General features: G+C 41.3%; 1 protein-coding gene across 2 annotated transcripts in view; it reads left to right on the forward strand.

Annotated features, from left to right (window-relative positions):
* Nucleotides 1-25,033, forward strand: part of ADAMTS7 (ADAM metallopeptidase with thrombospondin type 1 motif 7) — a 131,715-nt gene that overhangs the window by 27,912 nt on the left and 78,770 nt on the right. For both annotated transcript variants that reach the window (XM_069766453.1, XM_069766454.1), the window contains exons 7-11: nucleotides 95-244; nucleotides 4,236-4,379; nucleotides 16,070-16,214; nucleotides 16,419-16,511; nucleotides 17,684-17,829. In XM_069766453.1, coding sequence (XP_069622554.1) covers nucleotides 95-244; nucleotides 4,236-4,379; nucleotides 16,070-16,214; nucleotides 16,419-16,511; nucleotides 17,684-17,829 — 678 coding nt within the window. The remainder of the gene's footprint in view (nucleotides 1-94; nucleotides 245-4,235; nucleotides 4,380-16,069; nucleotides 16,215-16,418; nucleotides 16,512-17,683; nucleotides 17,830-25,033) is intronic.

Below are 25,033 nucleotides of genomic sequence, written 5' to 3' on the forward strand. Positions count from 1 at the left end.
ACTTAAATAAATTAACTATTTGATGAAATTCTAATTTTGTGAGATGCACCTGTACATACCCACACGGTATTACCAATTTTTAATTTTTTTGTAGAAAAGACATCTGTGCCTCTATGAATCGTCCATGTGAAACTCTAGGCCTTTCTCATGTGTCTGGAATGTGCCAACCACACCGCAGTTGTAACATAAATGAAGACACGGGTCTGCCAACGGCCTTTACTGTCACTCATGAACTAGGACACAGGTGAATTTTTTCTTTCATATTGTGTGGATTACATTTTTAGAACAATTTTTCAGTAATCCTAAAACATGTACTATCATTTTAGTTGTCCAGGGAAGCAGTCCATTGGTTCGTAGAAGAAGATACTGTAGTTCTCTAGGAGAATTTACAATCAAAAGTCCTAAGGGGAACCAGGGTGTAATTGGGAATTCACTGTTAAAAGAGAATGGAGGAGTGAAGGAGTGAAAGATGTGTGTATTTTCCAAGGTTTTGGAAACATAATATTTGTTTCCAAAAATCTTTTGATATGGACCATAGTTAGACAGTCAATAGACAGTCAATACAGGTGCGCCAGCGCCTGGGAACAAACGGTACAGTTTGCGGTGTTCCCTGGCACCAGATGGCTTCAGAAGGCAGCTCTCATCATTGTCTCCTGCATGGAGAGCTCCTTTGACCCGCATGTTTACTTCACAGCAAAACCTTCCAAATCTAAGCACCACACCTCAAATCAACTCAACTCCAGGCCTTTTACCTGCTTAATTGAGAATGACATAAGAAAGAGATTGCACACACTTGTCCATGAAATAGCCTTGGAGTTAATTGTCCAATTACTTTTGGTCCCTTTAAAAACAGGGTGGCACATGCTAAGGAGCTGAAACTCCTAAACCCTTTATCAAATTTTATTATGGATAAATGAAAGCTGAAAGTCTGAACTTCAACTGCATCTGAATTGTTTTGTTTGAAATTCATTGTGGTAATGTCTGTCACGCTCACGCCCTGACTGGTGGGCGTGAGCTCGGGGGGTTTGTGGCCCCACTGTGCCACAAACCAGACTACCCTGGAAGGGGTGTGACTTTGACAGCTGCCTGGGTTTTCACTGGAGCCTCTGATGGTGAGGTCAGGCTTGTGCAGCAGGCAGCTGCCAGGTGCTACTCCAGGGTGGTGTCTGGCTGTGGCTGCTGATCCCACTTGGGAGACAGGAACACTAGGATTGGTGCGGGCATCAGGCAGGACTAGCAGATGAGCACGGATGAGATTCAGACGAGTAGGCTGGCACGGCTGAGACACAGAGCTGGCAGAGACACTGCAGAGAATACAGGGCTGGCAGGAACACAGGACTGGCAGGAACACGGCAGAGAACACAGGGCTGGCAGGAACACAGGACTGGCAGGAACGGTGTATGAAGGTGTGGTGTATGAAGGAACAGGTAGGGACCTGTTCACACAGGAGGTGCAGGTATGGATATGTAGTAGGTGCTATACCGTTCCTGTCCGCAGCCTTGCGGTTCTCTTCCTGTGTGAACAGGTCCCAACCTGTTCCTTCATTCTCCCTTCCTTCTAGCTTGTTTCCTTTCCTGCACCTTTTCTTTTCTATTCGGATGGACTAATATATATATATATATATACTGTATATATATATATATACACACAAAAAGGCAAAAGAAGGCAGCACTCCAATAGTATCCAAAGTTGAAAAGAAAAGTTTTGAGTGAGGAAAAGAAGGGCTCAATTCTGGCTTTACTAGCAGAGGGAGACAGCGAGCGTCATGTTGCCTCCATCCTTAAAATTTGAAAGACGGCAGTACATTACAAGAAGGTCAAGCAGCAGACATTAGGGACAACAAAGCTACAGACCGCAAAACCAGTAACCAAAAGGAAACAATGATGTACTAGTCCAATTTAAAGATAGAAATTATTATAACTAAAATTTGACACAGATTGAAGAAGGGGTTATGTAAAATTACAAATTCATTATGATCAATTGGTGCTAGAACATGTGGCACACACTTCCCACATATCATCCTAACCAGTAATTAACATTTAGAAAAATAGCATGTAGTAAAACTATTATTTCATATTATAAATAATTAATTGAAAACGCATTCTGCAAATATTTTTCCACAAAGATCTCCCTGCGTGCTACTAGTAAACCCAGGATTCAGGTTCTAAGTGATAGTGCATACAGGATCCATATTGATTACCTTATTATAGAGGTGCAGAGTGCGCAGCTCCTGGCAGGACTTAAGGGGGGAGTGTGTGCCCGCCCAAAGCACATTTCAGTCCAACCTTCCTCAGGGGAGTGTAATGGAATGGATGGAATGTAATCAAGAGGAAGATGGATAGTCACAAGCCATCAAACAAAAAAGAACTGCTTAAATTTTTGTGCCAGGAGTGGCATAAGGTCACACAAAAGCAGTGTGAAAGACTGGTGGAAAGCATGCCAAGACTCATGAAAGCTGTGATTAAAAATCATGGTTATTCCACCAAATATTGATTTCTGAACTCTTCCTGAGTTAAAACATTAGTATTGTTGTTTCTAAATGAATAAGAATTTGTTTTCTTTGAGGTCTGAAAGCCCTGTTTCTTTTTTATTATTTTGACGATTTCTTATTTGCTGCAAATAAATAGAAAATTTTTAGCTTTGAATTTCGAAGACATGTTGTGAGTAGTTTATAAAGTAAAACAACAATGTAGATTTTACCCAAAAATATACCTATAAAGAGAAAAATCAGAGGAACTGAAAATTTTGCAGTGGTCTCTTAATTTTTTCCAGAGCTGTATATATATGTATATATATGCTGTGCCCGTTGCTGATTGGTCGAGGCCTGGCGGCCTCGACCAATCAGACGCGGGATTTCTACGTCCTTTATGACATCATCGTCGCTGTGCCCATTGCTGAGTGATTGGTCGAGGCCGCCAGGCCTCGACCAGAGACGCGGGATTTCTACGTCGATGCTGTGCCGGTCTCTGATTGGTCGAGGCCTGGCGGCCTCGACCAATCAGAGAGCCGGGATTTCCAGGACAGACAGACAGACAGACAGACAGACGGAAAAACCCTTAGACAATTATATATATAGATATCCTCTTGATTACATTCCATCCATTCCATTACACTCCCCTGAGGAAGGTTGGACTGAAATGTGCTTTGGGCGGGCACACACTCCCCCCTTAAGTCCTGCCAGGAGCTGCGTACTCTGCACCTCTATAATAAGGTAATCAATATGGATCCTGTATGCGCTATCACTTAGAACCTGAATCCTGGGTTTACTAGTAGCACGCAGGGAGATCTTTGTGGAAAAATATTTGCAGAATGCGTTTTTAATTAATTATTTATAATATGAAATAATAGTTTTACTACATGCTATTTTTCTAAATGTTAATTACTGGTTAGGATGATATGTGGGAAGTGTGTGCCACATGTTCTAGCACCAATTGATCATAATGAATTTGTAATTTTACATAACCCCTTCTTCAATCTGTGTCAAATTTTAGTTATAATAATTTCTATCTTTAAATTGGACTAGTACATCATTGTTTCCTTTTGGTTACTGGTTTTGCGGTCTGTAGCTTTGTTGTCCCTAATGTCTGCTGCTTGACCTTCTTGTAATGTACTGCCGTCTTTGAAATTTTAAGGATGGAGGCAACATGACGCTCGCTGTCTCCCTCTGCTATATCTATATATATAATTGTCTAAGGGTTTTTCCGTCTGTCTTTCTGTCTGTCTGTCTGTCTGTCCTGGAAATCCCGGCTCTCTGATTGGTCGAGGCCGCTAGGCCTCGACCAATCAGAGACCGGCACAGCATCGACGTAGAAATCCCACGTCTCTGATTGGTCGAGGCCGCCAGGCCTCGACCAATCAGCAACGGGCACAGCGACGATGATGTCATAAAGGACGTAGAAATGCCACGTTTCTGATTCAGCGACGGGCACAGTATCGACGTAGATGTCATAATGGTTGCCATGGCGACGATGATGTCATAAAGGTTGCCTCGACCAATCAGCGACGGGCACAGTCTGCCGCGAATTCTGGAATCATCATTGTCCATATACTACGGGGACATGCATATTCTAGAATACCCGATGCGTTAGAATCGGGCCACAATCTAGTATATATATATATATATATATATATATAATTATTATTATTTATTTATACAGCACCATGAGATAATCTGCAAACTGCACCTTTTTCTTAGCTCAGCCCCCTTGAATAACTTTTATTTCTCTATGTCCTAGTTTCGGTGTACAACATGATGGCATTGGGAATGACTGTGAGCCCAAGGGAAAGAGACCGCACATCATGTCTCCTCAGTTATTGTATGATACATCTCCTCTCACCTGGTCACGTTGCAGCAGAGACTACATCACCCGCTTTTTGGAGTAAGTTTTAGAAATCTTACCATTACTAATGTTGAATGTAATAAAGCATACCTTCCCTCTCCTTAATTATTTCTTTTATTTGTAGTCTGCTTAAGCTGAGTTCACCGAGTTCGGGGTCTTTGCGAATGGGCTGCGTATGTCCTCCGTTAAGCCCGCCCACTTCCGCATACTTCCGCATACGTCCTGCTTACCTATCTTTAACATTGGGTACACAGCATATGCGGATGTATGCGGATGTGTCATTTTGACGCACCCACCATCCGCACAAAGCGCAATTTGTTGCATTCCCGTGCGGTCAACGGGCGCGTCAAAGCAACGCATCCGCATACATCCACATGTCCTGCGTACCCAATGCAGAAGTATGCGGATTTAGGCAGAGCTTAACGGAGGACGTACGCAGCCCTCCGCAAAGTCACTGAATGCTAATGTGAACTTAGCCTTAGTCATTTCATTATTTCAGTTTTGAGGTGTGATGCTTTGCACAGCTCCATGCAATGTGTAGCAGCCCCTGCCGAGTGCTGCAGATCGTCTCCTATTCTCTTGAATTGCTGATCAGTTTTATATCTCCATTCATTGCCAGATAGGTTATTGATATCATGTGACCTTTAACGACCATATTTGTCATCAGGGATTTTCAAGTGCCTCCCGGCAGGCTCGGACTTTCAGTCATAGGGGTGGAGCCGAAATGGTTTGAGCCATTACTTTGTGCATAGAGGACGACCTCTAGCACTGACTGACAGCTAGCTCTAATGAAGAGCCGGGTGTCAGTCAGTGCCAGGACAGGGTTACAACCTTCGCTCACTATGTACTGAGCTGTGACTGAAACCGTGTCAGCGCCACCCCTATGACTGAAAGTCGGAGGCTGCTGGGGGAACAAAGTTAATTTCCTCCTTGCAGCAAGGCTCTCAGTGCGGCGGCCGCACGGTGTCAGGACGCTATTAACCTGCAGATAAACCACAAATCTGCAGGTTAAAGCATATTTTTGTTACATGAGATGTTCCCTTTAATTTTTGGTAATGTGTTTTTTTTCTACTTATCACAACCTGTATGAAACATAAAATATAGAACTCTTGTCATTTTCATTTTGGCCACTTGGAATTTTTTAAACTCATACTTTTGTTCCAGGAACCAAGACATTTACATTAGCCACAATGGTCAGATCCAAACCTTATCTATGTATTGAAGTGTCTAATGAGAGTGTGCAATGGTAAGCAGGTTCAGCTGTGACATCGCCTATTGTGATTGGCGGATTCTGTGCCACCTGTCATTGTAATCCGGCCTCTGCTGATAAGAAAACTCTAGTAAACTCTACCAGAACGGACAGGAAGTAAAGGATTTAAAAAAGCTCCATTGGCCAAAAATCAAAAATTGCAATATTACTAATTTTTTTTTTTTTTAATAAAGGTCAAATGATTTTTTTTTAAAGATTGCCTATTGGTGCCTTCTGAGTTAATAGAGCAACTGTTTGTTAATGAGAGTATCAGTTCAAAACATCTGGTACATGCCCTATAAAGACATGGTAAATTATATGCAACCATTTCATTTACATTATTTACTAACCACATGGAAAATTAAGTCACAATATAGTTCAAAACAAAATTCCTAAATCATATGGCCACTAAACATAAGAGTATCCTTTTCTATCAGGTTTTAGACAGTGTCCATATCAGTCTGGGCGGTGGCTCCAGCAGGGCTTCTCCAAGCTGGGAGTACTGTCTAATCCAATCACACCTCTGGCTCCTAGTGTGGCTAATTAAACAGTTTAAAGGGAATGCGTTGCCATAATTTTACTACCTCATCTGGCGGCAGTATAATGTAGAGAAAGACCCTGATTCCAGCGATGTATCACTTAGGGTACTGGGTGCAGCAGTTGTGACACAATCAGAGGGTTTAATGCAGCAGAGTTGAGAAAGCTAACCCCACCTCCACCACAGCTTACTGTGTACATTGTCTATTGACAGTCAGCTGCCTGTCACAGGAGGGGCGTGAACATCTAGCTACCAGAAATGATAATGTCCTGGTGATAAAATCTTCATTGTAAGTAAACAACAGCACACGGCCTAATAAGTGACACATCACTGAATTCAGTGTGTTAAAAGCTACCTCATGCTGTCCTCAGATTACATAGCAAAAACCTGATGACAGATTCACTTTAAGTCAGAACTGATTAGTTGGTTTGGGAGCCCACCCTTCTATCCGCAATCCAGCATCCAGGTCCTATCCTGGGTAATAGACACAATTAAATACAGAATAAGCCCTCTAGCTCTATTGCACAGAACCCTAAATTGTCTGAAATGTTTTTGTGAGTCAAACATGCAGGCTACAATATACAACTTATATCCAACATTTTCCATTTTGTCGAGGAAGGCATATAAGAAGTAAAGATTAAAAGAAATCGTTTGTATAAATAAAACCAAGTCAGAACATAACTTTGTTGTACCTCCCAATGTGAAGGGCTATAGTATAAAGGTTAATTATTTTTCCTTCTACTTGCTGTTACGGTTCACACACCAATGCTTAGTGTTATGTCAGTCATGTGGTTCATTAACCTGATAGGGGTCTCCTATATGTGTAATATTTAACTAACAAGGTTGCTGACATCCTCTATGTAACTGAGTGAACCACAGAATTTGGAGACATTGAGTGATCCTCATTCACTAGATTGTATGCAGTACTAAGCAGTGTGTACAAATGTCATCCATGCTGTCTTTTTCATGTCATCCATGCTGTCTTTTCATGTCATCCATGCTGTCTTTTTTATGTCATCCATGCTGTCTTTTTTTATGTCATCCATGCTGTCTTTTTCATGTCATCCATGCTGTCTTTTTATTGTAATCCATGCTGTCTTTTTAATGTCATCCATTCTGTCTTAATATATAAAACATTGCCTGTCACTCTTACAAATTAGATGTATTCTGAATGATGATACTTTATATCATTATTTATGTCACTTCTTCACCTCATATAACCACTTAAAAGTCCAAAGCATAAATATGCATCATGATGAAATATTGGACTGCAAAGGGCCCATGTTCTGTTCTTATACAGGGGCCCTTTTCTATCTGTGTCCACTAGTACCATACACCTTAGGTATCTATCTGTTAATTGATCATCTATCTCCCCACGTGTGTATATGTTGTGAATGGGGAGAGTGGAGTAAGTCACTGTCAGATATATTGAGCAGCAGCTCATCCTTCCTTGAGAACAAAAGGGTCAGGGTCCTAAAGATCATATTTTTTCAGGGAAAAGTGGAAGACCACCATCCATATTAGATGGTTAGTTGATCACAATTTATTTCTCATCTCTGGAATCCACATTTATGTTGAAAACAAGGACTTCTCATTCTTTGACCATCTGATGAGGCAGAATCCAGGCAGAAAATATTGAAAAGGTGGATGAATGCGATGGAAACGATTTACACGACAGTACCTCAAAATCTGAGTTCTGGCGCCATTGTAAAAAGTTGTAATTTGTGTTGTCCAAACTGAGCTAAACAAAATTCTTCTCAGTCCACTGGCCACATAATACACATTGTCCATTTTTCAACTTTACAAATGATAAAGTTAGGAGCAACATGTTCTCAAGTTCAGAACCCTCGAGACTCATGTAAGTCCTCTGACTGTATAAAATGTGCCTGTTCAGCAGGCAGTTATGACTCCATGTGATGACCACGATTATTATTAGGACATTCACAGCTGCAGATATATTTCTATTCTACATGACATGTCATTGCAAATAAAAATGTGCCAGATTGCAAATAAAGTTATGGATGTGGGATGTGAACAGAAGAACATTCAGCTACTTTCTGATGATTTCCAGCCATTGCACTCTTAATTGTATCTCACTTTATGTACATGGATATAAATCTTTTGAGAACAGCCTACGCACCCCTGAAAACCATCCGGGCAATAGCTGCCCCTGCTTTTCTCCTCTCTTCCTCCCCCTTACTTGCTTCCTCTAAAGTTCCAAACACAAACAAGAAGATCAGCCACTTCCTGCCACATCACAATCAGAGATAACTGAAATATGGCCTGGAAAAATAGAAGATCACCATGATAGAACAGGCACCCTGCACGCTGGGTCAAGATATCGAGGGGTTAATCTTCTGCCCTGTGCAGCTGCTCATCGGCCATTTTTCAATTTGCTTGCCAAGATAAAGGCTTATAGATTGTTTGCACCTGATAGATTTTAGTCCTGCAATTGTGTTGTGTATCGATTATATATATATATATATATATATATATATATATATATATATATATGTATATATATATATATATATATATATATATATATATATATATATATATATATATATATACACATATATATGTATATATATACACTGTATATATAATCAGTCATGGCCAAAAATGTGCTAGCACCCTTGAAATTGTTGCAGAAAATGAAGTATTCCTCCCAGAAAATAATTGCAATTACATATGATTTGTCATACACTTTTATTTCCTTTGTGGGTATCGTGGAACAGCACAAAAAATAATAAGGAAAAAAAGGCAAATTGGACATGATTTCACATAAGCCCCCAAAAATGGTCAGGACAAAGTTCAAATAAGGAGTCCGCAAAACCTTCAGGATTTGAAGAGTGTTTGTGTGGAAGAATGGGCCAAAATCACACCTGAGCAATGCATGCGATTAGTTTCTCCATACAGAAGGTGTCTTGAAAATGTCATTACCAACAAAGACTTCTGTATGAAGTATTACATTAATTTCCGTAAGCGTGTTGTGGCAGCTAGACTCACTCAGCTGCTGCCCGAGGTAGACACGGGAACACTTGGCATTCAAGTCTCTGGGTGGTTTAGTGCTTCATAAGCCACAAAGCAAAGTAATAACACAAAACTAGCCTTCCTGGCACAAATGAAAATAAAAAATCCATACAAACAGTCCTTCCCAGTATAGCTCCGGCCCTCGGGGATGCAACACACCTCAACTCCTGCCGGAGCTTGCATCTGAAGACTTCCTTCCTCCAAACAAACAGAGAAAAAAAACACAGTCCCTGGACATTTAACTCTGCCAACCACACCCTTGAGGTGGAGATACAGGTCCTTCTCAAAAAATTAGCATATAGTGTTAAATTTCATTATTTACCATAATGTAATGATTACAATTAAACTTTCATATATTATAGATTCATTATCCACCAACTGAAATTTGTCAGGTCTTTTATTGTTTTAATACTGATGATTTTGGCATACAACTCCTGATAACCCAAAAAACCTGTCTCAATAAATTAGCATATTTCACCCATCCAATCAAATAAAAGTGTTTTTTAATAACAAACAAAAAAACCATCAAATAATAATGTTCAGTTATGCACTCAATACTTGGTCGGGAATCCTTTGGCAGAAATGACTGCTTCAATGCGGCGTGGCATGGAGGCAATCAGCCTGTGACACTGCTGAGATGTTATGGAGGCCCAGGATGCTTCAATAGCGGCCTTAAGCTCATCCAGAGTGTTGGGTCTTGCGTCTCTCAACTTTCTCTTCACAATATCCCACAGATTCTCTATGGGGTTCAGGTCAGGAGAGTTGGCAGGCCAATTGAGCACAGTAATACCATGGTCAGTAAACCATTTACCAGTGGTTTTGGCACTGTGAGCAGGTGCCAGGTCGTGCTGAAAAATGAAATCTTCATCTCCATAAAGCATTTCAGCCAATGGAAGCATGAAGTGCTCCAAAATCTCCTGATAGCTAGCTGCATTGACCCTGCCCTTGATGAAACACAGTGGACCAACACCAGCAGCTGACATGGCACCCCACACCATCACTGACTGTGGGTACTTGACACTGGACTTCAGGCATTTTGGCATTTCCTTCTCCCCAGTCTTCCTCCAGACTCTGGCACCTTGATTTCCGAATGACATGCAAAATTTGCTTTCATCAGAAAAAAGTACTTGGGACCACTTAGCAACAGTCCAGTGCTGCTTCTCTGTAGCTCAAAAGTGGCTTTACCTGGGTAATGCGGCACCTGTAGCCCATTTCCTGCACACGCCTGTGCACGGTGGCTCTGGATGTTTCCACACCAGACTCAGTCCACTGCTTCCTCAGGTTCCCCAAGGTCTGGAATCGGTCCTTCTCCACAATCTTCCTCAGGGTCCGGTCTCCTCTTCTCGTTGTACAGCGTTTTCTGCCACATTGTTTCCTTCCAACAGACTTACCATTGAGGTGCCTTGATACAGCACTCTGGGAACAGCCTATTTGTTGAGAAATTTCTTTCTGGGTCTTACCCTCTTGCTTGAGGGTGTCAATGATGGCCTTCTTGACATCTGTCAGGTCGCTAGTCTTACCCATGATGGGGGTTTTGAGTAATGAACCAAGCAGGGAGTTTATAAAAGCCTCAGGTATCTTTTGCATGTGTTTAGAGTTAATTAGTTGATTCAGAAGATTAGGGTAATAGGTCGTTTAGAGAACCTTTTCTTGATATGCTAATTTATTGAGACAGGTTTTTTGGGTTATCAGGAGTTGTATGCCAAAATCATCAGTATTAAAACAATAAAAGACCTGACAAATTTCAGTTGGTGGATAATGAATCTATAATATATGAAAGTTTAATTGTAATCATTACATTATGGTAAATAATGAAATTTAACACTATATGCTAATTTTTTGAGAAGGACCTGTATGGTGAGTAGGCATCCCGCCCTTCTCTCACCTACTCACAAAAAACCCAGACCCTTGTACCAACTGGTTTAACCCCCCTCAGCACATAGAATGCTGGAGAGAAACTTATAGGTTATAGATCTCAGGAGAAAGCAATCTTTATGATACATATCTCCCCTCACATACAGCGCCAGTGACCCTGTCACAGTGTTCAATACTTTTCCCTGTGTCATTTCTCATTATTACACATACAGTATGTATATATATATATATAGATCACAAAAATAGGCAGCACTCCATATTCAAAAGATAATATGCAGGTGTTTATTAAGCCCACATCTCCATGCAACGTTTCGGCTCCAACTGAGCCTTTCTCAAGCCAGGCTTGAGAAAGGCTCAGTTGGAGCCGAAACGTTGCATGGAGATGTGGCCTTAATAAACACCTGCATATTATCTCTTGAATATGGAGTGCTGCCTATTTTTGTGATCTATCTGGATTGGTATACAACCATTGGACGGGTTGTTTGGGCTGTGCACCCGATAAGTATAGGATTTGTGCTGTTCCATTTTTTGTCTAATATATATATATATATATATATATATATATATATATATATATATATATATATATATATATATAGTAAGATTGCACTTACTAACGGGTAGGGGATCACTCGCTTGGCACGGGATTGACGTAGTCAGGCACGATTTTTGAACACAAAAATAGTCCATACGGTTTATTAAAGGGTCGTAAACCGGATTGTGCACAGTTCACATTTCATAACACAAGAACAGGCACCAACTGGTGATAATAACTTGCAGCTTTATCTTGTACACTTCAAACACGGCTTTGTCTCACGGACACTAAACATGCTGGGCCTCTCACTTCGCCCAGTTACCATGGGTGTCCGTACGCCGTCCACTTCACCAATGTCCATGGAGCACAACAGGCACCAACATACGACATAACGGTTTGCTGCAACTAAACACGCTGGTCCTCTCCTGACCAGTTTCCATGGGTTACCACACAGTTCATATCACAAGTACCAACAGTCTGTACAAGTACCTGAAGGGAGCTCCTGCTCCACCTGCTGACTCCTTGTCAGTCCTCTGGGAAAGCTGCCTCACGGGAATCACCAACTTGCCTGGCGGCATATCTTAGTCAGTCCAGACCCACCGAAGGACAGTAGCTTCCCCACATGAACAGCACATGTGACCTGTCCAGGTGCTATTCAGGACCTTGTCCAATACTCCAGACCACCAGGTCAGTCCAAAGCCCCACCATGTGCTCTTCAGGACTCCTACTCCAAGGAAATCCAACACAGGTAGTTCAGTGTGCTATTCAGGGATCCGGTCCTACTCCCAGGACCTCCCAACACACAGGCTCTCCAGGACCTTCCACTGGAACCACACAGGAACCATGTGACCCACACCATGGTCACATTATATATCCTTAACCACTCCCCTGGGTGGGAGTGTGGATGTGTGGCTAGTTTGTCCCGCCCATCTCACATAACTAGCCCTGCCAAACCTCCAATGACTATTATACAACACTATAACTATAGGACTACAGGTCCCAGAACACCACATCGCTTCAGGCTGGCAGCGCAGAGTCTCCTCCTCTGCGACACATATATCGGCCATTCACCACAATGCCGGACTTTGTCACATAATCACATCCATGCATGCAACTGCCATGCACTATCACAGCCTCAATACGCCTCCGTGCGTATATTGGGAGACCATGCAGCGCCCCCTACCTGTTACAGGGTTCACTGCATAACAATATATATATATATATATATATATATATATATATATATATATATATATATATATATATATTGTGTGTATTGAAACAGCACCAAAAAAACTGGAAAAAAAGGCAAATTGAACATAATTTCACACACAACTCCAAAAATGGGCTGGACAAAATTGTTGGCACCCTCAATCTAATATTTGGTTGCACACCTTATGGAATGTATAACTGCAATCAATCGCTTCCTATAACCGTCAACAAGCTTCTTACACCTCTGAACTGGAATTTTGGACCTTCTCTTCTTCTGCAAACTGCGCCAGGTCTCTCATATTTGAAGGGTGCCTTCTCCCAAAGATCTCGCCACAGGTGTTCAATGGGATTTAGATCCGGACTCATTGCAGGCCACTTAAGAACTTTCCATCGCTTTGTTTCAATTCATTTCTAGGTGCTTCTTGAAGTATGTTTAGAGTCATTGTCCTGCTGGAAGACCTATGACCTTGTGCGCAAACCCATCTTTCAGATGCTGGGAACTACATTGAGACCCAAAATCCTTAGGTAATCTTCACATTTCATGATGCCTTGCACACAATCAAGGCACCCAGTGCCAGAGGCAGCAAAACAACGCCAAAACATTGTTGAACCTCCACTATATTTTTGACTGTAGGTACTGTGTTCTTTTCTTTGTAGGCTTCATTCTGTTTTCGGTAAACAGTAGAATGATGAGCTTTACCAAAACACTCTATCTTGGTCTCGTCCACAAGACATAAGAAAGATTTTGGCTTACTCACGTACATTTTGGCAAACTGCAGTCTAGTTTTTTTATGTTTCTTTGTCAGCAGTGGGGTCTTCCTGGGTCTCCTTCCATAGCGTTTCATTTCATTCAAATATTGACAGATAGTTTGCGCCGACACTTATTCACCCTGAGCCTGCAGGACAACTTGAATTTCTTTGGTACTTGATTGGGGCTGGTTATCCACCATCCGGACTATCCTGCATTGCAACCTTTAATCAATTTTTCTCTGGCGTCCACATCCTGGCAAATTTCCTACATTGCCAAGGGTTGTAAACTTCTTGATTATATTGCGCACCACGGACAAATGAACATCAAGATCTCTGGAGATGGACTTGTAACCTTGAGATTGTTGATATTTTTCAACAATTTCGGTTCTCAAGTCCTCAGCCAGTTCTCTTCTCCTCTTTCTGTTCTCCATGGTTAGTGTTGCACACACAGACACATAATGCAAAGATTGAGTCAACTTCTCCCTTTGTTTGTGGTTATAGGAAGCAATTGATTGCTGTTATTTATCCCAAAGGTTGTGCAACCAAATATTGAATTGATACTGTCCAAAACTTTGTTTGGTCCATTTTTGGGTTTTAGTGGAACATGGAGTAACCACAAAAGAAGATAAAAGCAAACAAATTTTATTTTTACATCATCATAAAATATCAAATACAGATATTACAGAAGTCAAATGGGTAGCAAGGAGGAAAACAACCAAAACAGCAGGGGGCACACCATAAGTACATACAGGGAGAGGACACCCAGTGTGGATACATGTCATCAAATACCCACTTCCTAAATAAACCTGGATGTAGAAAAAGTGCTTGTGCATAAAAATAAAGTGCCATAGAAAAATCACGTGTCTATTTAAATCCTATGTGTGGCTGCATGATTATCACTGAATAGTCACTATTGTATCACAATGATGCAGACTGCCACTTACCCATGTCTGAGTGAATTGGAGTGCCCCAGGCAACCCCGACGTGTGTTTTGCTATGGCTTTCTCAAGGGACCTCCCCTTGAGGGTTCAGATTAGCAGATACTTGGCTACTGAATCACTTTCACCCTGTTCTTCAGAAATGCAACAGATATATATTTTGGATCATTGTCATGTTGGAAAAGTGCACATCTACCAAGGTCACAGAGTGATGGGAGCATCTTCTCTTTCAATATATTTAGTATTACATGTGTGAAGTCATGATAGCACCAATGAAATTTAGTTTTCCGACACCAGCAGCACTCATGCAGCCCTACATAAGGACACTGCCACCACCTTGTTTCACTGTAGGCACCATACATTATTGTAAATACATTTTCTACATGCATGGTGCAAATGAGCTTTAATGGGGATAATTGTAAGGTCATGCACTTGGGTAGAAGTAATAATGTATAACTATATGCTTAATTCTAAAACTCTGGGCAAAACCGTCAATGAAAAAGACCTGGGTGTATGGGTGGATGACAAACTCACATTTAGTGGCCAGTGTCAGGCAGCTGCTACAAAGGCAAATAAAATAATGGGATGCATTAAAAGAGGCCTAGATGCTCATGAGGAGAACATAATTTTACCTCTATACAAGTCACTAGTTCGACCACACTTAGAATACTGTGCACAGTTCTGGTCTCCGGTGTGTGAGAAAGACATAGCTGAACTGGAGCGGGTGCAGAGAAGAGCGACCAAGGTTATTAGAGGACTGGGGGGTCTGCAATACCAAGATAGGTTATTACACTTGGGGCTATTTAGTTTGGAAAAACGAAGGCTAAGGGGTGATCTTATTTTAATGTATAAATATATGAGAGGACAGTACAAAGACCTTTCTGATGATCTTTTTAATCATAGACCTGAGACAGGGACAAGGGGGCATCCTCTACGTCTGGAGGAAAGAAGGTTTAAGCCTAATAACAGACGTGGATTCTTTACTGTAAGAGCAGTGAGACTATGGAACTCTCTGCCGTATGATGTTGTAATGAGTGATTCATTACTTAAATTTAAGAGGGGACTGGATACCTTTCTGGAAAAGTATAATGTTACAGGGTATATACACTAGATTCCTTGATAGGGCGTTGATCCAGGGAACTAGTCTGATTGCCGTATGTGGAGTCGGGAAGGATTTTTTTCCCCCAGTGTGGAGCTTACTCTTTGCCACATGGTTTTTTTTTTTGCCTTCCTCTGGATCAACATGTTAGGGCATGTTAGGTTAGGCTATGGGTTGAACTAGATGGACTTAAAGTCTTCCTTCAACCTTAATAACTATGTTACTATGTTACAGCGAAACATGGTGGAATTGTCCTTTCCATATGTGGGGCTACATGAGTGCGGTTGGTGTTGGGGAGTTACATTCCATTGATGGTATCATTAATTCACAATCATCCATTAGTTTAAATATTGATTTAATTTTGACTAGAGATAATTTAAAAGCGGGGTGGAATAACCCTCTAGCTACATTAGATCAAGAGGTTTACAGTACTATATAAGATGTCCTCCTGTATTTATGTCTTCTGTAATATTTTCTGTCTGACTTTATTTCTGTAGCCGTGGATGGGGTCTTTGCCTGGATGATCCACCCAGTAAAGAGTTGCTGGATTTCCCTTCTGTGCCCCCAGGGGTCTTGTACGATGTAGGTCATCAGTGCCGCTTACAATATGGATCTGCTTCTACCTTCTGCAAAGACATTGATGTAAGTTAGTTGTCCATAGTCAGCAAAAATGTTGATGTGGGTATATAACAGTCTAATGAACTCTCACTTATACATTTCATGAATATTACCTACTTCACCAGGAAGGGGTTTTAGTGTAGTTGCATCTAAATACATGAATGAATTACAGTATAATTGTCTATCAATGGTCATTTCATGCTTATTGTCTATGTGCCACTGTTACAGAACGTGTGTAACTCACTCTGGTGCTCTGTGGGAACAACGTGTCACTCCAAACTAGATGCTGCCGTGGATGGAACCACCTGTGGTGATAATAAGGTATAAAGTGAACTCATGAAATCAGACGTTGGGTTTAGAATATTTCATAGAGCTGAGAGAGTGTAGAGGTCGGGGAGACTATACTCTATAAAAGTGATTCCCAGCTAAGGCTTGGTGGAACATTCTTGGAACCTGCTTAGGGTTCACCAGTAGTGGAGGTGTCTTTTAAAGCTCTTGGGCCCTGTTGCAAACTTCTTTGCAGAGTAGTCCATTTATTACATTTCATTTATCATTTATCTCTCCTCAGAGAGACCCTTTGTCTCCTCAGAGAGACCCTTTGTCTCCTCAGAGAGACCTTTTGGCTTCCTCAAGCTCCAGGGATTGGTGAGACCACAACCTCTGCATGCCTTAAGGGTCGTGTAGGCGACCTCATTTCCGGTCCGAGTGCAATCCAACAAAACATTGGATCGCACTCAGACCAATGTTATTCTGTGGGGCAGCACATATCCGATCTTTTTCCTTGGATAGAGTCTGTCCCACGAAAAAAAATTGCATCATATTCGATTTCAATCTGATACTTGGATCCCACTCGGCCATGCAGGTCAATGAGTCCGTGGAAAACATTGGATGTTAATCGAGTGACAAAATGGAGACATTTTTTTCCCATCATCTCCACATTCAAGAAAATCAGATCACATTATGTTCAAACTCTGATGAAACTAGCAAAATCTATGTACGGTAATTAGAAAAATCAGCCCGATTATCTCGGATGACAGAAAATACGGTGGTGTGACCCGAGCCTTATGGTTATGCCGCTGCCTTCACAGTACACATGGGATAGTTTTTAGATGTTACGGGAGGTTGGCAATTACTAGTTTATTTAGATGTTATACAGTATAAATTCGGGACTAAACATTTGTTTAATCTGAAACATCTTCCCAAAACACGAGAATTAAACATTTTTTTTGCAGAAGGTGCGTACCAAAGAGCATTCTGCAAAGAAAATGAATTGTGATATCCAATCATTTCTTATACAATTGTAAATGTTATACTGCAAAAAAAAATCTATGAAATAGACTGTAATCTAAACTATATCTAGGTTATGAAAGAAGAGGAGTTAAAAAAAAACAAAGTGCAAAAATATAAAATTGTTCACTCATGATGGGGTTAACGTGTGGTTGGCAGATGGTGAGGTGACTGTTTTTGATAGGTTTTTTCCTGTCCCTTTGCAGTGGTGCTTTGGTGGTGATTGTATCCCAGTTGGACAACACCTATCAGCTGTGGATGGAGCCTGGGGATCGTGGAGTTCATGGTCAGCCTGTACGAGAAGCTGTGGAGCTGGCGTACAGAGTGCAGAGCGGCACTGCAGCAATCCATCGTAAGTAAACACCTGCACAGTGTCAATATCAATGGCCTCTGACAGTGTTAGTTTTGTCAAAGAGAGTTGGAGTTATGGTCAAAATATAGAGAATTACTTTGAGAATTATCTATTGTAAGGACACGTAATGAAGCCTAATCGATGTGAAGGTGGAACTGCAATCTGATAGCAGAACGATGCAGGGACAGAGACCCTGATTCCAATGATGTGTCACTTAGTATACTGGGTGCAACAGTTATGGTAGAGTCACAGTTTTCTCTGTTGCAGATCTAGAAGAGCTCAGATGTTGAGGTTGTGTATAATCTCATCCACACCACCGCTCTCTGTGTATACTGTAGAGTGACAGTAAGCTGCTAATCAGTGCTGGGGGCGAGGTTGGACCAGGAGGCACGAGGTCAGTTGTCCTGTAGTGATAATCTCCTGCTGTTAAAACACTTATTGTATTTAAACAGCAAAATACAAGCCAGTAAGTGACACATCGCTGGAATCAGACTCTTTTGACCTAAATCGTGGTGGACTCCGATTACGCTGTTCTACATATTTTCAAAAGTTGTCAGGTTCAGTAATGAAATGAGCCATTCATTAATCATTTTGACCTCCTGAATTCAAATCTGACAATGAAAATTTGAATTGGCTCTTGCTTCTATGATATCAAAGAATTTTCCTTTTACTGCTACATAGCGGCCAGCAGACTTTAATTTTAGTAGTTGGAAAGTTGTCATTAGAGGATTCTTTGTTTCAAAATAATCTCCACCTGGAAGCACTTTATTTTAAGCAATTGCATTAAATCCAGGTTTTTTATCATTTGCGGTCTACTAGTAATTTTGCTCCTTATAATTTTACAGGGTGGGTTAAGGGATTTTATCCATGGTGGGTTTTCAGGAGTGCATCTCCCCAGCCTCGTAGTTTCCTGCTTGATTTACTGGTGGCATTGTTGGGCCAGAGGCTGGAGTTGGGCACTCCTGATGCTGCTATATGAGGCAGATTTCCCTCTGCAGCATCGCGGAATCACAGTTGCCCTGAAGTTAGTCAGATTGGGAGCAAACACTTTCCCTCCGAGATCTGGCAACATCAGAGCAGGGAAAGAGCTTGTAAACACTGTTAATCTTTGGCCATCACTGCTTGGCTATAGCCGTGGCCGGTTCCCCTAGGTAATGAGCCATGAACAATAAAATTGTTTATTGTTCTTGCGAGTCCTTTGCAATTTTTCCAATCTAAAAATCTGGGAATAATTCTTAATACAGTAATATATATATATATATATATATATATATATATATATATATATATATATATTTCTAGTTAATCAGATCTATAATTCTGTATGATTAATTTCTTACAATTTTTTAATTGCGATCCAATCACTATTTTTTTGATACAGGACACTACATTACTTGCATAGATAGCAATTTACAGTTGTTTTCTAAGATGATGATATTTATGGTCTATCCTTGCCTAAGGGGGTTCTACTCATAGGGATGTGGTGGTCTAGGAAGTTATGTGTCCCTTTTCTTACCTTCTCGGGCACAGCACCATTCATTTTAATTGTGACTGTGCCTGGTCCTGCAGATGAGAGGCACTGATCAGCTAATGCTCATACTTCTAATTTGCGTTGCTGGTGTCAGCTGGAACCTGGTAGTTCCTGCAGGTGGGAGGACTTGTCGGAAAATATTGTAGTCAAATATTCTACCCCACTCAGGTCCAGCAACATTCGTTTGGTTGTGATTGTGCCTGGTCCTGCAGATGAGAGGCACCGATCAGCTAATCTTCATCCCTGGGGTATTCTTTACAGATGGTAGATTCATACAAATGTTTGATTAATTTAGCCTCTGGACACAATGTGACATGAATTTATATTTTAGGTTTATAATAATGTAATGACCCGTTAGTAAAGTAGTGGACACTTCCTATCTAGTGGTTAAATCACATGTGATAATGGATCATCCATCTCTACTTTCATCTGTTGATGGTGAGCTCTTGCTGCTTGGCCTGTTATTAGTATTGTCCCTTGGTCTTGAGAACATGTGTATTTTAATTAAGGATCATAGTATCAGTTGGCGCATCCATCTAGAAATCAATAGGTTTTCGACCTAGAAAGCAAAATGGAAAGTTTCCGTATTTCCAAGTTTTAGAAGACAGCAATTACTAAAACATTGCAAGAAAAATGGAGAAATTCAATAGGTTCTCTAAAGTTTTACGAGGACAGAGGCATATTCTCGATATACAAACAATACAAATATGTTATTACTATTTACAAAGCTATGTCCAAGGATCAGAGATAATTAAACTTTCCTCTTTTATTCGTTCCATCAAGAAAAAAAATTCAAAGAATAAAAGACAATAGATTGCATTACCAGTAATAGTTAGTTATTCCTGTTATTTATTTTACATTGGGGCCCAGGAAATTCAAGTTACACTTATGGATCTAAATCAAAGAATACTATAGGAAATGGTGTAGTCACTTGTAGAATAATGGATTCAATGAAATTTCAACAAATTCTTGATGCCAGCATAACACCATCTGAAAAATGTGGAAGTTGAAAAGAGGATTGCTTCTACAAATGGAGAATGATCCTAAACACATGTCAAAATCCACAATCGATTACCCCAAAAGGCGCAAGCTGAAGGTTTTACAATGGCCCTCACAGTCCACAGATCTGAACATCATTGAAAATCTGTGGCTAAACCTCAAAATAGCAGTGCATGCAAGACGACCCGTGAATCTCACAGCACAGGAAGAATTTTTCAAGGAAAAATGGATGAAAATCCCTCAAACAAGAATTGAAAGGCTCTTGACTGGCTACAAAAAAGAATTTACAAGTTGTGATACTTTCAAAAGGGGGTGCTACTAGGTACTAACCATGCAGGGTAACCAACCTCTTGCATCAGTGCATTTTTCTTGCAAATTTTACAATATAAAAGATGAATACAGTATATATATTTTATTTTGCCTAAAATATAAAGGAAATGTGTTATCTTTAACTTTAGGGCTTTTTAGAGATGTCATCTTTAACTTGCTTAATTGTTCACAATAACAGTAATTTTGACCAGAGAGGCCCAAACTTTCACATGCCGCTGTAACTCATATAAGAACAAAGTGGGTGGGGATGCCATGCTCGGGCATTCTTGTGGCTGGAGTCTAAGGCCGGGGTCACAATGCGAGAAACTCACACAAGTCTCTCGCATCAATACCCAGCACTGCTGCCGGCACTTGGACCGGAGCGTGCGTCTGCATAGAAATACATGAGTGCCAGGTATTGATGCGAGAGTCTCTCGCATTGCACACGCAAGTGTGACCCCGGCCTAAGGGTAATACTTATAAGATGTAATTGGTGACAAGAATTCCCTCCTAGTACCAGAAGAAGTCATTGTGATGCAGTTAGTGAAAGAGGTGCAGGCAGAAACAGCCATTGTGGATAGTTGATACCTTCACAAAGGCAAGGATTGACTCTCAACTTATAGTTCTTGAGGGAGTTGGTTTTGGAACTAATTTTGACCTTTTTCATCCTTTTAGCCTCTCCTTGCAATTTATCCCATGGGATCAGGTAGCAGCTGAATCCTTGCTGTCGTCCTCCCTTGACCTACAGAGAAAATCATCCCCACACATGCAACCTCAGTTATGGTTTTCTCTTCTCTCTTGTTCCAACTTGTTACACCTACTTAACATGTTGTAGATTTCTTCTCACTACCACATAGTATCATCCTCCACAATGTCAAATTACTACACATGGACAAAGCTGAGAAACTCCTGAGCTTATGTGTTGACTGCCGAAGGTGGACCTACACTACCGGCCGCGCCAGAGGAGATACAGCATGGGGCACCATTACAGATGAACATGTAGTGTAGTTACAAAACCGCACAATGTTTTTAATGTATATTGCTCATACACTTATTTTCACATGCTCCTACTGCGTTTTGAACAATATTTTTCATGGAGAATCCCTCTCAATGTTTTTTCACATTAAACTGTCTGGTTGTTTCCCGAGCTAGAACAAACTTACGCCTGCAATTCAATGTCAGTGACCTTCCTCCAATATGGGGCACTTACAAAGTGTCTCATCAAACATGACAGATGTGGAATTACGCCTGACGTGGACCATCCGCATCACGTCATCAGAGAACATGTAGCACAGCATGATCATCTAGAGAAATATGAGAACAAGTGGCTGTCATTCTTGTTAATAGATGCAGGAGTCCAGGACAGAATAGATCTCGGATTTCTCAGAATCATACGGACCTACTGACCTTCTCGTAGAAGCAGTAGTATTATATCTTTTTTTAGACAAGAAATGAGCCTTTGCAGATGTTCAGATGGCAGAAAGTATAAAAATGACTGGAGAGGACGCAGTCTTCACATTGAGCCCTGAAGCTGTCTATGATAACAGGGAAAAACCAGATGTTGGCAGTAGACCATCCATCAAGTGGACTGTCTGATTCTCACAACAGATGCTTTTCTGCCATATTCTTTAAACTTTTCTTTAGTTAATAGAAATCAATGGTAGCATTTTTTTGCCCTTAGCTAACAACACGTTCAAGGACATCAAAGAAAAAAATGTATCTAGAAACCACTGGATCCAGCTATAAACTCTGTGGTGGTCTTCAGACTGTTCACTAGTGAAAGCAGCCATACAATACTATATCAGACCTATATGGCATGTGCAGGTCTCCTGAATGTCTGCTGTTTATTAAAAATTGTCAAACGAAGGGGAGCACAGTTTATGGATCATAGGTTTCTCTGCTATAGTATTCTAGTTATTTTGCTCACTTATATAAAGCCACTAATTCCACAGCGCTTTACAGACATTATTCTCACTGTCACCATTAGGGCTCACAATCTAGATTCCAAATCAGTATGTTTTTGGAGTGTGGGAAGAAACCGTATATTGTAAAATAGTTTTAAAACTGCATTTGAGGTGGGGGTGACCCCATGTCTTTTGCACCACTATTCCCTTGGTGTTGGTTCTGTGTGGTGGCCGTTGCTGCTGAGGTGCTGCGCCTGTGGGGTGATGTGACCTGGAGTCATGGGGCCTTTTGCACTACAGCATGGGTGCTGAGGGGCACTGGGTCAGCCCATGCTGCTGCTCCTTTTAGATTATGGACCCACTGAGAGGTTTGCCGTGGCGTGGTGGTGGGCTTTGCACAGCCTGATCAGAATCTTAAACTAAGAACCTCATGTTCAGCTTTGTAAATTTGTGTCTAGCGTCATTAGATCAATGTACTTAGAAAAGAAACAAGAGAGTGCAGTACCAATCAGTAACACGAGGGAAGGGCACTACGTCATGTGGGGAAGGTAGATAATGGCTTATATATTAATATACTGTATGTGGAGAGTCTTTTCTCTCTTAAGTCATTAGATCAATGTATGATTTTTGGATGTGGGGTCTGTGTCCTTTTTTTTCTTCAATTATGGCAGTTAGCAATAGTTGCGACCATAAAAAGTGCAGTTATAAGGAGGTGAAGCACAAGAAGAGTCCAGGGGCGATACCTTCTCGGCTCTATGCCTGGAACCATTGAGCTGTGCTACAGGTTCCCCAGGGGGCAGACTTAGAGACTGGGAGAGGAAGGAAGCCGGGCAGAGAGTGGGAAAGGCGCGTGCGCAAGGAGCAGAGCAGCGTGAGCAGTGGTCAGAGCAGGGCGCAGCTGCGCTCCGGGAGGAGAGAGAGCTCCCGGTCAAAGGACAAATATAGGGAGATTGCCCAAAAAGACTGCATATTGTGAGTACATAAAAAGCGGACTCTGCTGTGACTGGAGAGGGGCGCTTTGAGACATTGGCCCGTGCAGAGACTGTGATCCCCTGGTACCCACGGTATCAGTACAGAGACTGTGACCCCTGGTACCCACGGTATCAGTGCAGAGCCCCTGATTCCTTGTGAGAGACTTAATAATAGACTGACCATTGTTTTCCCGGGATAGGCTGTGCTGTAAAAGCTAAAGACTCAGAGCCTGTGCATGTCACATTAACTCCCGAAACCCCAGACAGCGGGCTCCTAGAGACTTCTCAGCCCACGGACAACAGAGGGACAAGTGCCGCTGTTTCTCGGCACCTACCTTGGAGAAGATGACCCTTCAAGCAAGTCCTCATCAGACCGATAAGTGTTCTTTTTCTCAAGAAATCCTGCTTAATTCTGTTACACTGTTTGACTCCCATATTTTTACACTGTTTTATTGCTAGTTATATTCCATTGCTTCCTCCCTGCGAGGAGAACCTGGTTCCTGTTATTAAACCCCTCAATTGTTGGTCTGTCTGTTCCGTGGTGACATACTCAGTACCTGCATACTATTACACAGTATCTACGATTTTACACACAATAAAACCCATAAATGTTAAAATGAATAAGCAGATGCATTAATATATAGGGACCCTAAAAATATGCCATATATAATAAAAAATGTTACAATCAGAGCATCACCAAGAGTTAGTGCAGAAGCCACACAGTGTCACTGAACATGATCATCTATACCATAGATGTAGAATTCTGCGACATGAGATTCAGTCTCCAGAGGAAGTGGTTTTTGTGTCTCAGAATGATGGGAAATGAAGGATTTCAGTTAATTGGGCAGAAATGTAATTCTAAGTAATAGAAAATATGATCCTAGACACAGGACTATAGCCCTGAACATCTGCACACAATTAGGGTGAATTAAATCTGTGATATAAGATTTATTCTCCCAGCCATGCGAGCTGTTCCCAGGATATTAAGGCAATGATGTGACTCACTGATAGACCGTTCCTTACGTAGTCCTAGCCTAGTTTATAATATTTTTTGTCTCCTATTTTTTCAGGTGTGACTAAGATTAGTGCTCTCTATAATTTGTATTTTTTTCACCATTTATGACATAGTTTTTAGTGTTTATTGCAGAAATCACAACTAGTTATGAGCGAGTATACTCGTTGCTCGGGTTTTCCCTGAGCACGCTCCGGTGACCTCCGAGTATTTGATAGTTTTCGGAGATTTAGTTTTCGTCACCTCGAACGCTCGAATCCCATTTTGTAGGGAGTTCAGACACAAGCCTCGACGGGACCAACGAACGGGTGGCAAAACGCAATGTGAAAGCGCCCTTAGGTAGGCACAGTACAGATTTAAAGCTGGCCTCCTTATAAAGTTTCCTCTGTAAGGAAGAGATCATTCTTGAATGAACGTGGCACCATTGTGCAAGGCGATACAGTAAGGAAGACACAGCACTAAAGGACAGATCATGCAG

This window comes from Ranitomeya imitator, chromosome 4 (assembly GCF_032444005.1).
Source record: "Ranitomeya imitator isolate aRanImi1 chromosome 4, aRanImi1.pri, whole genome shotgun sequence".
Taxonomy (NCBI): domain Eukaryota; kingdom Metazoa; phylum Chordata; class Amphibia; order Anura; family Dendrobatidae; genus Ranitomeya; species Ranitomeya imitator.